Raw genomic sequence first — 13,046 nt, forward strand, 5'->3', positions numbered from 1 at the left:
AGAAGTCGAGTAACAGAAATAGCTGTAAAACAGGAAATGGAAGGAAGGGAAAGCAAGGTAGGGTGGGTGAGAATGAAAAGAATACAATCACCAGAGAGGTGATACTGAGCAAATTATTGGGGCTGCAGACTGACAAATCTCTAGATCCTGATGGACTTTGTCCTACAATCTTAAACGAAGTGATTAATGTGATAGTTGATGCAATGTTTTGAACTTTACAAAGTTCCTTCAATTTGGTGAATGTTCTATGAGATTGTAAAATTGTAAATGTACTCCTTTATTTAAAAGTGGAGGGAGTCAGAAAGCTGGAAAGTGCAAACTAATTAACTTTTAATGCTTATCAAAGGGCAAATGTTAAAATCCATCATTAAAGACCTTATAGCTGGGCACCGAAATAAATTCAAGATAATTAGGCAGAGTCAGCATGGTTTTGTGAAAGGGAACTCATGTTGACGTAATTTATTGAAGTTTATTGAATAAATAGCTTGTGCTATGTATAAACTGGAACCGATGGATGTATTACACTTTGATTTCAAGCAGGCATTTGATAAGGTCCCACAGAAGGGATTAATGCAGAAGTTACAAGTTCCTAATGAGTGGCATGGATAGAAGATTGACTAGTTAATAGGAAACAGTAGGCATAAATATTTTGTTAACTGTTTGGCATGATGTGTAATGTGCTATAGGATTCAATGCTGGGTCGTTTTTACAATTTATAAATTACACATGGATGAAGAAACCAAAGATATGATGTTAAGTTTGATAACACAAATATCAGTAGGAAGGAAAGTTGAGATGAGGACATAGGGAGGCTACAAAGGGAAATAGGTAGGTTAAGTGGGTGGGTAAAAAAAAATCTCCATCCATTAAACCGATTGTAGCGTGAACAATCTGCAAGATGCCATGCAGCAACTTACTGAGGCTACTTCAACACACTTTCCAAATCTGTAACCTCAATCATCTATGGGAATAAGGGCGGCAGATTCAGAAGTGCATCAGAACCTGCAGTTGCCCTCCAAGTCACCCACCATTCTGGCTTGGAATTATATCGCCATCCCTTCGCTGCTACTGCATTAAAATCCTGAAATTTTCACCGTGGGAGTATTGTATGTTCATACATCACAAGGACTGCAGTTTTTTTCAGTGGTGTTTAGGGGTAGTCAATGATTGCAGGCCTTACCCAGTGACGTCCACATCCTGAAATATTGCACTCTTTCACAATCTTTGTGCAGAATGTTTATGTAATTGGCAAATTAATTTCAGTCTAGCTAGATTTGGCAGGAAAATTAAGGAATACCAGGTATTCCTTGGAAAATGAGAATATAAATGTGAGGTTAATAAAGTCATACATGAGGTAAACAGACCCTTCATTCAAAATTGTCCATGTCAAGTTACCCAAACTAAAATAGTCCCACTTGCCTCCATTTGGCCCATATCCCTGTCTACTTTTCCTATTCATGTACATATTCAAATACCTTTTAAACATTGTAACTGAACCTACATCTCCCACATCCTCTGGCAATTCACTGCATCCGCTGTTTACCTTCTGTGTGAAAAAGTTGCCCTCAGTTCTCTTTTAAATCTTTCTCCTTTCACCTTAAATAATATGCTCCTAGTTTTGAACTTCCATGCCCTAGGGAAAAGACCTTTTGCTAAACAGATCTTAAGATGCAGTTGCACAAATTGCAAAGTAGTGAGGTAACTTAAGATGATCATTTTTTTAAAAAAGCAAACATTGAAACAGTTTAATATTCAAAAGGAGAAATGATATCTTAAACTTGGATAGAATTTTGATTAGACCACATTTGGAAAACTGTGCTCACTTCTGAGGAGCCTAGTGGTATTATCACTGGACTGTTAATCTGGGGACCCAGATTTGAATCTCACCATGGCAGATAATGGAATTTGAATTCAATAAAAATCTGGAATTAAGAGTCTAATGATGACTGTGAAACCATTGTCGATTGTCAGAAAAACCCATCTGGTTCACTAATGTCCTTTAGGGAAGGAAACTTTTGTTCTTACCTGCTATGGCCTCCATGTAACTCGAGACCCATAGCAATGTGATTGTCATTTAACTGCACTCTGGGTAGTTAGGAGTTCACAGTAAATACTGGCCCAGCCAGCGATGCCCACATCCCGTGAATGAATAATTTTTTTTTAATGCGCACCACGAGAATAAATATGCTGTGCGTTGTGAAAGTGCGAAAGAACTGAGATCATCTTTAAAGATTGAGCAGGCTGAAACACTTTCTTTTATAAAGGAGAAGGCAGAAGACAGAACTGTAGAGACCTCTATGACTATAAAAATGTATAGAAGGATATGCTGATAGTTATGAGGTAGAGTTGTGGGCGCTGATGTGGAACATCAAAACCAACATGGAGCAGTTGTGTTGGATAGTCTGTTTCTTCGTTTTATATGCTCTGTGATATAGGAATTATTTATTGAGCAAAACTTAATTGAAGGAACCTGTTATTCCCATGATTCATCTTTAAAGTTAATGATAGGTTATTTGTTAAGACTTGATGGAATCTGTCAAGAAATTTCCTTTCCGATTAATATTTTATGTTTGTTCAAGGTGAATGTGATAAAATGTGTATTATGCTGCACATTTGCTGCTAAGTTCTACTATAATAAAGTTAAGAAAGTGTGAATGAATCATGATATTAAATCACTATGCCGTTAAGCATGAAACGTTTTTTTCAAGTATTGGGTGAGCAGATCCATTCCAAGTTTGCTTCCACCTCTGAAAGGACAGAATTGTCAGTCCTTTCCACCATGTCTCATTCAAACAAAATCTCCAATACTTGATTATTATTATTCTTTGGATTAGTCACGTGTTAGATTCAACGTGCTCATAAAATACCCAACCGGCATTAAGGTAAATTATTTAATGGACGTTTTTTCCTCTTTCTTGGTAGACTGTATTTGCCATTGGTCATGGTCTCAAACTGTAAAACAAATCACCAAGATTTCAATGAATGGCATGTCACCCTTTAGCACTTGATCAATTTGTAAAACCATAATCTTGTGTGTCAGACCAGATACTATTAGCATTCTTAGCATAGTTTCTTTAACTGGCTAATGTCCACAAATGCCATGCTACTTCATTTAATTGCTGGTCAAAATATTGAGTCTGAATAAAGATTAACAGTATATTTCCCCTGCCCCCACCCCAGCCCCCACTCAAGGGCTATGGATGACTTTAAAGTTTTGAGCAAAAGTTGAACTGAAGAAAATCTTGCTTTAAAGCAGTGAGTGATTATAACCTGAAGCCCAGATGTTGGAAGTGGAGACAGTGAATGATTTCAAAAGGAAATTGGCTGAGCACTTAAGGGAAATAAATGAGCAGGGCCACCACGACCGATTGGGGCATGGGGCAGATTGGATTGCTGTGCAGAAAGTCGGCAGAGACCAAATAGACTCCTTCTGTTTGTTAAGATTCTGTGTCAACACAGACTTCACAGCTGGTGGCAATCTTGCCACTGAGTCAGAAGGTTGTTGGTTCAAGTCCCACTCCAGAAACTTGAGCATAAAGTCCACATTCCAGTGCATTACTGATGGAATGCTATACCATTGGAGCTATCATCTTTCACAAACAACGTTAAACTGGACCTCTGACTTAACTCCCAGGACAATGTACAAATCAGCACCATCCTGAAGAGCATGGAAGTTTCTTTTAGTGGCCTGGCCAATATTTACCCTTAAACCAACCTAAATGAGCAGGTAAATAGTTGAGTTATCATGCTGTTGTTTGTAGGACTTGTTGAGCACAGCATTTACTAAATTACAACGGTGATTTCACTTCAAAAGTACTTTATTATGTAATTTCAGGATGAGCTGAACTCATAAAAGGTTTAGAACTACAAATCTTTGTCATTTGTTTAAATGTTGTGCTGATAGTCAGTTGGCATGTTAACAATATGGATCAAGGAAAGGAAATCCGAGTGTATGCAGATATTTTGAGGGATGAGTAAAAATGTTAATTGAACAAACATCTTTAAATAGTTGGTACTGATCATGTTAAGTTACAGCAACAAAATAGTCCATTCTTAAAATAGTTGGGTATCACCCTTTTGAGACTGCTGAATTTAACACACATTGTAATTCAAACTTTTTCTGTTGATTTTATTTGTAACAAAATTGACTTCCACAAAGAAAGGTTGACAATTATCTATAGAATATATTGGATGCCAAATATTTGGAAGATTTAACATATAGATTTACACCAGTTATAAAAGGTATAAGCCATGCTATTAAATATTTTGTGGCTCCATTTCTTGATTTAATCCTGCGCTGGATAGAAATCTTGAGACTATGCCTGATATTCAGATTACTGTTCATGAAAAGTGATTCATCCAGATGCTTCACTAATCTATAGGCCTAAACATAAAACTATTGTTGAGATGTATTATTATGGGCAATAGAGCTACAATAGAGCTAATGGTCTCTGGCTTCTAGTTCAAGGATAAAACTATCAAGTGATGTGCAGCTGACACAGGTTGTACACAGCAGGAGGAAAAGTTGATATTTTTGTTGATGTGACTTCATTTTATTCCCTTAAGCCCAGAACTTTGACACTTGTTAGAATCTCAGTACAGACCAGTAACTATTTTTAAAATGGAAGTTCTGCAGCACATCACTGTTTAATTAGGTAATATAATGACAGATAGTGGTTTAAAAGTCTTTGTCCTTGATGTGATTTGGCTTGGTTGTCATGGCTGCTTCACTTTATCTTTTATGAATGGACAAATCCTATTATCTGAATTATCAGAGCCTGACCTGCAAACTGAAGTTCACAGGGAAAGGAAGATAAGGATTTGTTATGTTCTAGTTTGTTTGAAGGTATTTTTAACCAAGTGTTTTGCTTTTGCTTTTGCTTTTTAGTGACGCACATTATTGTTCCCAATGATCAGGCTCTCTCTACCATGAAGTGTTTGATGGGGATCGTCTCTGGCTGCTGGCTTGTGAATTTTGAATGTAAGTAGAACATTATATTAAAATAATTGCAGCCTAATTTACATCAGTGTTGAGCTGTTAAATGGAGTAGCAAGACCAAAGGTTACACAGAAATGCCTGGATGTGGAGATGTTTTAATATTGGATGAAATTTGAAGAGTACTAGTGGTAAAATACCTGCAGTTTAGAAATGTTACCTATTCCTGTCAGTCTGACTTTAACATCTACCTGCTATCCATTATTTACTATGAAAGAACCCAATTCTGAGCTCATCACGTTTACTCAACACTGCTTGCACGGCTTCGTGAACCTGGCTAGGCTCTAATCTTTTAGTTTGATATTACCTGTATCTGCCTTGTTTGTGATAGTTCCTATAGTGAACAGAGAAAAAGTAATTTTTTTTAAATGCAATCCAATTTGCTTATCATTTTCATTTCTCTGACCTGACATGTGCAGGATGTAGTTATTTGCTTGCTAGCAGCCTTTAAATGCTTTGCTCAAATTGACCATCCTTCATTTGTAACCCAAGGCAGAATTTTTGGCTGTGAAAGGTAACGTGACTCTAGTTCTTTCCAATATCAGTGGTAGAAAAGCCTTTTCCTGACTCGTTATTTTCATGGTGGTCAATGGAAAGCAATCAACCTGGGTAGTCCTGACTGATTTCCTTTTTTAAGCCCTCCAGTGCAGTTGCAGCATGCTATTATGCCTCAAATGCTGTATTTGCTGAGATGCACCAATTCAGCAGAAATCAGGAATTAGTGCTACATTTTGTTCTGTATGGTTTAAAGATGTATCGACTTCTGTTCAAAAAATTCAAAACTGACCACACAAAGTTTTCAGTACTTTGCTGGCTTTGAGGCACACATTAATATTTAAGTTACTTCTTGGGATGACATGAAATAAATTATTGAGGTGAGAATGTCTAGTTCTTAGGCTATCTATTCAATGGTTCTCAGGGAAGGTGGAAGCAGGAAAATTGTCATAAGCAGATGTTGAAATGCACAATTAACGTTAAGCTGGTTGATTCCGATGCAGGTAGCTGGTCATCTTTATGTTGTATGGTCATGTGAGTGATTTCGAGCATTTGGAGGGCTGTTATCAAAATGGAGGACAATGTTGTTGAAATTATTGAACTCAATGTTAAGTCCTGAAGGCTACAAAGTGCCGCTTAGATTTTGATTATCCTCCATGCTATCTTTGCATGTGTTTGATCTCAGCAAAGCTGTCTCATTTTCTGCTATCATTAACACTTACTTTGCATCTCAATCTCTCTTTTGCTACCATCAGCACTTACTTTGTCTTTTGCTCTGGGGGACTCTCACCATCTGTTCCACTCAGTTCTCCACCTTCTTTATAAACAACATAAAAAACATAATTTACAGCCAGAAGGAGCATCCATTGCATTTGAAACATTAACTCTTCTCTCTCTCCACTGATGCTCCCAGACCACCAGCACAGGGCGATGGCAGGTGGGGGGTCCAGAACTAGAGGCCATAGGTTTAGGGTGAGAGGTGAAAGTTATAAAAGAGACCTAAGGGGCAACCTTTTCACACAGAGGGTGGTACGTGCATGGAATGAGTCGCCAGGCGAAGTGGTGGAGGCTGGTACATGAATAGGAAGGGTTTGGAAGGATATGACCCGGGTGCTGACAGCTGGGACTAGATTGGGTTGGGATATCTGGTTGGCATGGATGAGTTGGACTGAAAGATCTGTTTCCATGCTGTACATCTCTATGACTCAATGACCCACCTGACAGACTGTCAAAAGGCAGCGCCAACACACTGCAATGGAGATTGCTGACACGAGTTGAGCCCACATGACCTGGGCACTGCCATAAGTTCATTAATCTCAGAGGAATGATCACTGTCAGAAAATGCAAATTTAAATGCTATATTGCCAGCCATCTCAGCCATTGCTCAAATCATCACATCCCTATTGATGTTTATCAACAAACTCTTATCAATTAGACCTTATATTTTGTGATCATGCGCTTCACTGTGATCTCTCTTCCATTAGCACATTCACATCTCTCATTTCCTATGCACTGCCAACTATTCAATAACAACTCCCTGTTTCTTAGTGCAAGTTGCACATAACCCAAGACTGGAAATGGTAGTGTAGTGGTAATGTCAATGAACTAACTAATATGCAAGCAAAGACTAATGTCCTATCAAAGTTGCATCATGGCTGCTAATGGAATATAAATCTGGAATAATAAAATCTGGAATTGAAAGCCGGTCTCAGTAATGAAGACTGTGAAGCTATCATTGTTGTAAACACTCATTTGATCCACTCATGTACTTTAGGGAATGGATTTTGCTGTATTTGCCTGGTCTGGCTTACATGTGACTGTATCCATAGTAATGTGGCTGACTCTTAATTGGCCAGCAAGTCCTGTCCTTGCCAATGACACCCACATCCCATGAAAGAATCAATCAAATAGAAGAAAAATTTCACTGCAGCTAAAAGGAGGGAAGGTTCACGTTTAACTTCCTTGAAGGAGACTGCACTGATCCCCATTAGGATTGAAACTGTTGCAGATAACTATGTTCACGGTATTCCCAGTCCTCCTCTTCGTATCCCACTCAGGGATATGATTCTCATATCACGCACTCTTTTAATGTACAAGTTTCTTGTGCCTTTACCTTGTCGGGTACTTGAAAAGTGTAGCTTGGCCATGAATGAAAGAATACCAGGCAGAGAGTAATGAGTAGGCACAGTATTGTCAGTTAGTTCTACATTTGCAGCCTTAAGCTCAGACACTGGCACTTCATCTAACTTAGATGCTTTATTATAGTGCGGTCTGCACGTAGTGAGCTAGTGGACATGAATGAACTACAATCAGGCCAGTAGGTGCCAGCTTGCAAGAGGTTGCACATGAGTTTAACCGTAGAGGCTTTCGATGAAGATTTTGATTGTTGGATATGAAATGAAAAGCTTGGTGCATGGGAAATCTGCCAATAGGCCAGTGGTCAATGTTAAGGAATGTGTGAGAGTCCAGCACTACCTTGGCACAAGGTTTTGCACAGAACTTGGGTGTCATCCTTTCAGGCATGAAGGTACTGTCAAACTTTGTGCACTGGTGAACCCAACCATGATGAATCTGATGATTAATGTCGCAGCTTCAGCCACATAATATCTTAATGACCGCAATGGAAGCTGAGATTGCTGACATCACGGCCATGGATTGCAGTGTGCAAAGGGGATCACAGAATCTTGAGAAGACCTCAGACAAATTGCTACGATTGTTGAGACGCCTCTCCATGAGACTCTGAGTAGCTCTGTGAATCATGAGTCTTGTTGTGTTCTCTGAGAACAAAGTGAATAAGGTTGGGAAATAATTTTCCCAAGGCACACGACATTTCATAAAGAACAGCAAAATGGGAAAGGAGGTTAAGTATCCCTTCTAGTAAAGAATAACATGAGGACATTTATGTGAAATAATCTTAGCACAATTTTAAAAAAAATCTTTATAGGTTGCAAGCAGGAATAGCAAAGATCAGAAAAGACCTGTGACATATTTATAGGGCTCCAGACAGCAGTTATACAATTGGATAGAACTTGTGGTAATAAGTTATTGGAGCTTGCAACAAAAGCAAGGTGGTGATTTTGGGAAACTTCAAGCTTCATTTTGATTAGACCAATCAAATGGGCAAAGATAGCCTGGAAGATGAGTTTGTAAAATACTTTTATGACCGTTTCCTAGAGCACTCAGATTTCTTGATTACCAATCAACTTGGGCTAATGCTAGTTTAGATCTAATATTGTGCAATGAGCTAAGGTTAATTGGTAATGTTATAGCAAAAGATCCACTGGAAAATAGCAGTCTTAACAATGTTCTTAGAAAAGTATAGCATAATTGAACAAGTCAGCATGGTTTAATAAAACGTAAATCTTGTTTCACAAATTTATTACAACTGTTTGAGGAACCAGTAATGCTTAGATTTCCAAAAGCCATTCAATAAGATGCCACACAAATATTTAATGCACACAATAAGGCCTTGTGTATTTGGAGGTATTAGGGGCTTGGTTGACAGTCAGGAAGCAGATAGAGATAGCTGGGGCATTTTCAAATTGGCTGGCTGTGACTGATGGAGAGAGCATGGATTAGTGTTGAGGTCTCAGCAATGTACAATCTAGACGAATGACTTAGACGAAGAAACATTGGTTAGCTTTCATACGTCACAAAGACAAAGCTGGGTAGGAATTAGTGTGTGTGGGGGGGGAACATAAAGAAGCTGAAAAAAGATAGAGACATGGTAAGTGAGTGGGCAACAATTCAAAATTATATTATGTAATGCTGTGGGCAAATGTGTGATTACTTACAATAGTCCTAAGAATAGAAAGTCAGAATAAATTGTTTAAAAACTTCTAAATGTTGATTTTCACAGCGTGTTGAATGTACTTATGAAAGAAAGAAAAACATTTTAGCATGCAGATAAAGGAAACAATTAGGATAACGTGACATTGGCCTTTATTGCAAGGGAGTTGAAGTACAAGAATAAAAAAGTCTTGTTACAATTTTACAGGATTTTTGTGAGACTATGTCCATGATATTCTGTGTAATTTTGGCCTCTACTTATAGAATACTTTTGTTGGAGGCGATGCAATGAACCTCCGGGAGACTAAGGACTGGAACTAACTGAATTGGGTGAAAGCTGATTTTAATGAAATAAGACAAGATCTTGCCAACATGAACCAGGAGCAGCTATTTGAAGGAAACTCCACGTGGTAGCAGTTGGAGACATTCAAAAGGGTGATAGTGAGAGTGCAGGGCCAACATGTTCCCATAAAGGTGAAGGGTGAGGCCAACAAGTCTAGAGAACCGTGGTTGTCAAAGGACATACAAGATTGGACAAGAAGGGAAAGGAAGTTTATCCTAGGTCCAGAAGGCTCAAATGAGTGGATGCCCCAGAGGAGTATAAAGTGTGTTGCAAAAAGTGCTGCTGAAAAAAGAGATCAGGAGAGTAAAGGCAGCGTATGAAAACAACACTGGCAGATAACGTTAGGAAAATCTGTAAGTGTTTTATAAATACAATAAGGTAAAAGAATGACTAGGGAAAGAGTAGGGCCTATTAGGGAACAAAGTAGTAATCTGTGTGTAGCACTGGAAGGTATAGCTGAGGATTCAAATGAGTACTTTGCATCAGCTTACTGTAGAGACGACAATGTGGGTATACATGTTGGGGAGGGAGACTGTGATATACTTGAACGAGTGAATATTGAAAGAGAAGGAGTTATTAGTGTTTTGGCAGTCTTGGAAATGGATAAAATGGAGTGAGATAGATTCTCGATGCATGGGGAAGTTGAGGTTATGGGAAAACACAGAAAAGTGGATATGAGAAATGCTGGATCATCTATGGTCCTAATGAAATGCGGAGCATTCTTGAGAGGCCAAACAGCCTATTCCTATTTCTTATAGAGTCATAGTAATAGAGATGTATAGCATGGAAACAGACCCTTCGGTCCAACCCGTCCATGCCAACCAGATATCCCATCCAATCTAGTCCCACCTGCCAGCACTTGGCCAATATCCCTCCAAACCCTTCCTATTCATATACCATCCAGATGCCTTTTATATATTGTAATTGTACTAGTCTCCACCACATCCTCTGGCAGCTCATTCCATACACGCACCACCTTCTGAGTGAAAGAGTTGCCCCATAGGTCTCTTTTTATATCTTTCCCCTCTCACCCTAAACCTATACCCTCTAGTTCTAGACATCCCAGGGAAAAGACTTTGTCTATTTATCCTATCCATGCCCCTCATAATTTTACAAATCTCTATAAGGTCACCCCTCAGCCTCCGACTCTCCAGGGAAAACAGCCCTAGCCTATTCAATCTCTCCCTATAGCTCAAATCCTCCAACCCTGGCAACATCCTTGTAAATCTTTTCTGAACCCTTTCAAGTTTCACAACATCTTTTCAATAGGAAGGAGACCAGAATTGCATGCAATATTCCAACAGTGGCCTAATCAATGCCATGAACTGCTGCAACATGACCTCCCAACCCCTGTATTCAATACTCTGACCAATAAAGGAAAGCATACCAAACCCCTTCTTCATTATCCTATTTACCTGCGACTCCACTTTCAAGGAGCGATGAACCTACACTCCCTAGGACCTTACCATTAAGTGTAAAAGTCCTGCTAAGATTTGCTTTCCCAAAATACAGAACTCACATTTATCTAAATTATACTCCATCTGGCACTCCTCAGCCCATTGGCCCACCTGACCAAGATTCTGTTGTAATCTGAGGTAACCTTTGCTGTCCACAACATCTCCAAATTTGGTATCATCTGCAAATTTACTAACTATACCTCTTATGCTCACATCCAAATCATTGATATAAATGTTGAAAAGTAGTGAACCCAGCACAGATCCTTGTGGCACTGCCCTGGTCACAGGCCTCCACTCTGAAAAACAACCCTCCATCACCACCCTCTATCTTCTACCTTTGAGCCAGTTCTGTATCCAAATAGCTAGTTTTCCCTGTATTCCACAAAATCTAATCTTGTTAACCATTCTCCCATGGGGAACCTTGTTGAACGCCTTACTGAAGTTCATATAGATCACATCCACCACTCTGCCTTCATCAATCCTCTTTTTGTTACTTCTTACAAAACTCAATCAAATTTGTGACATATGATTTCCTACGCACAAAGCCATGCTGAGTATCCCTAATCAGCCCTTACCTTTCCAAATACGTGTACACCCTGTCCCTCAGGATTCCCTTCAACAACTTGCCCACCACCGAGGTCAGGCTCACTGGTCTATGGTTCCCTGGCTTGTTATGGTCCTATGACTGAAACATTCAATGTTATAAAGAGATTTGACAGACTAGAGAATGATACATTGCTTCCTCTAGCTGTGAATATAAATCAGGGAAGCACAGTTTCAAGTTAAGTGGCCATAGTCATTTAGAATTGAGATAAAGAGAAACAGCTTCAGTCAAGGGGTTGTGAATCTTTGGAATTCTCTACTCCCAAGAGATATGGAGACACCATCATTGAATATACTGAATGTTAAGATGTACATATGTTTGGCATCTGAGGGAATCAATGACGATGGAGAGTTGGCGGGAATATGGAGTTGAAGCACAAGGTTATCCATGATTGGATTGTCTCTTGCTGTTCCTATTTTTTGTGTTTTTACGGACAGTGGATAACAACCTCTGAAATGTTGTAAATATGTCTGGCTTCAGCTCAGAAGAAGCTAGGCACTAATAAATTTAGTACAACTATTGCCCACATATCCATTGACAATGTGGCTAGATTTCAGTTTTTGATTTTAAACTCAATTTAAGTTCTGTTTTGCCATGATGGGAATTGAACCATTGTCCAGATCATTAGCATGGATATCTGAATTACTATTCCAGTGAGCTTGTTGCTACACCATAGTCTTACCTTGGGCTCTGTGCAATTTGCACTAGTGAGAAAGAAGCAAGTGCAAGAAAATCAGTGAGTTTTTTTATTCCTTTATGGAATGTGGGTATCACTAGCTAGGCCGGCATTTATTGACCATCCCAAAATGCCCTGAAGAAGATGGTGGTGAGCTGCTTTCTTGATCCACTATAGTCCTTGCTGTTGCAGGTGAAAGATGAGGGAGTATTCTTTTTGAACACAAGAACTAAAGACTTGGATAAAAGCCCCTCATGCTTTCTCCACTGGTTGTTGCGATTATGGCTGATCTCATCTCAGCCTCGACTCGACTTCTCTGCCTGCTTTCCTGCCTGCTCTTTAATCCGTTACAAAATAAAAATCTACCTCCTCCTTAAATTTACTCAATGTCTCAGCATACACATATCCTCAACCTTTTGAGTGGAGTAATTTCTCCTCATCTTTGTTTTAAATTTTAAAACTGTGATCGCTCATTCTAAATTGTCCCGCATCAGGAAACATCCTTTCTACATCTACTTTGTCAATTTCCTTTAGCATCTTCTGTACTTTAATTAGATTTCTTCTCATTCTCCTAAACTCCGCAGTGCATAGGCCAAGAAAAGTTCAATCTCTTTACAAGACAAATCCCTCATCTCTGGAATCAATCTCATGGACCTCCTCTGAACTGCCTCCAATAGAACTACATT

The 13,046-nt window shown here is 39.0% G+C and overlaps 1 protein-coding gene across 2 annotated transcripts in view; it reads left to right on the forward strand.

Annotated features, from left to right (window-relative positions):
* Positions 1-13,046, forward strand: part of bard1 (BRCA1 associated RING domain 1) — a 176,705-nt gene that overhangs the window by 141,056 nt on the left and 22,603 nt on the right. For both annotated transcript variants that reach the window (XM_060828098.1, XM_060828099.1), the window contains one exon: positions 4,889-4,981. In XM_060828098.1, the coding sequence (XP_060684081.1) occupies positions 4,889-4,981 (93 nt within the window). The remainder of the gene's footprint in view (positions 1-4,888; positions 4,982-13,046) is intronic.

The sequence above is a fragment of the Hemiscyllium ocellatum genome, chromosome 7 (assembly GCF_020745735.1).
Source record: "Hemiscyllium ocellatum isolate sHemOce1 chromosome 7, sHemOce1.pat.X.cur, whole genome shotgun sequence".
NCBI classification, from domain to species: Eukaryota; Metazoa; Chordata; class Chondrichthyes; order Orectolobiformes; family Hemiscylliidae; genus Hemiscyllium; species Hemiscyllium ocellatum.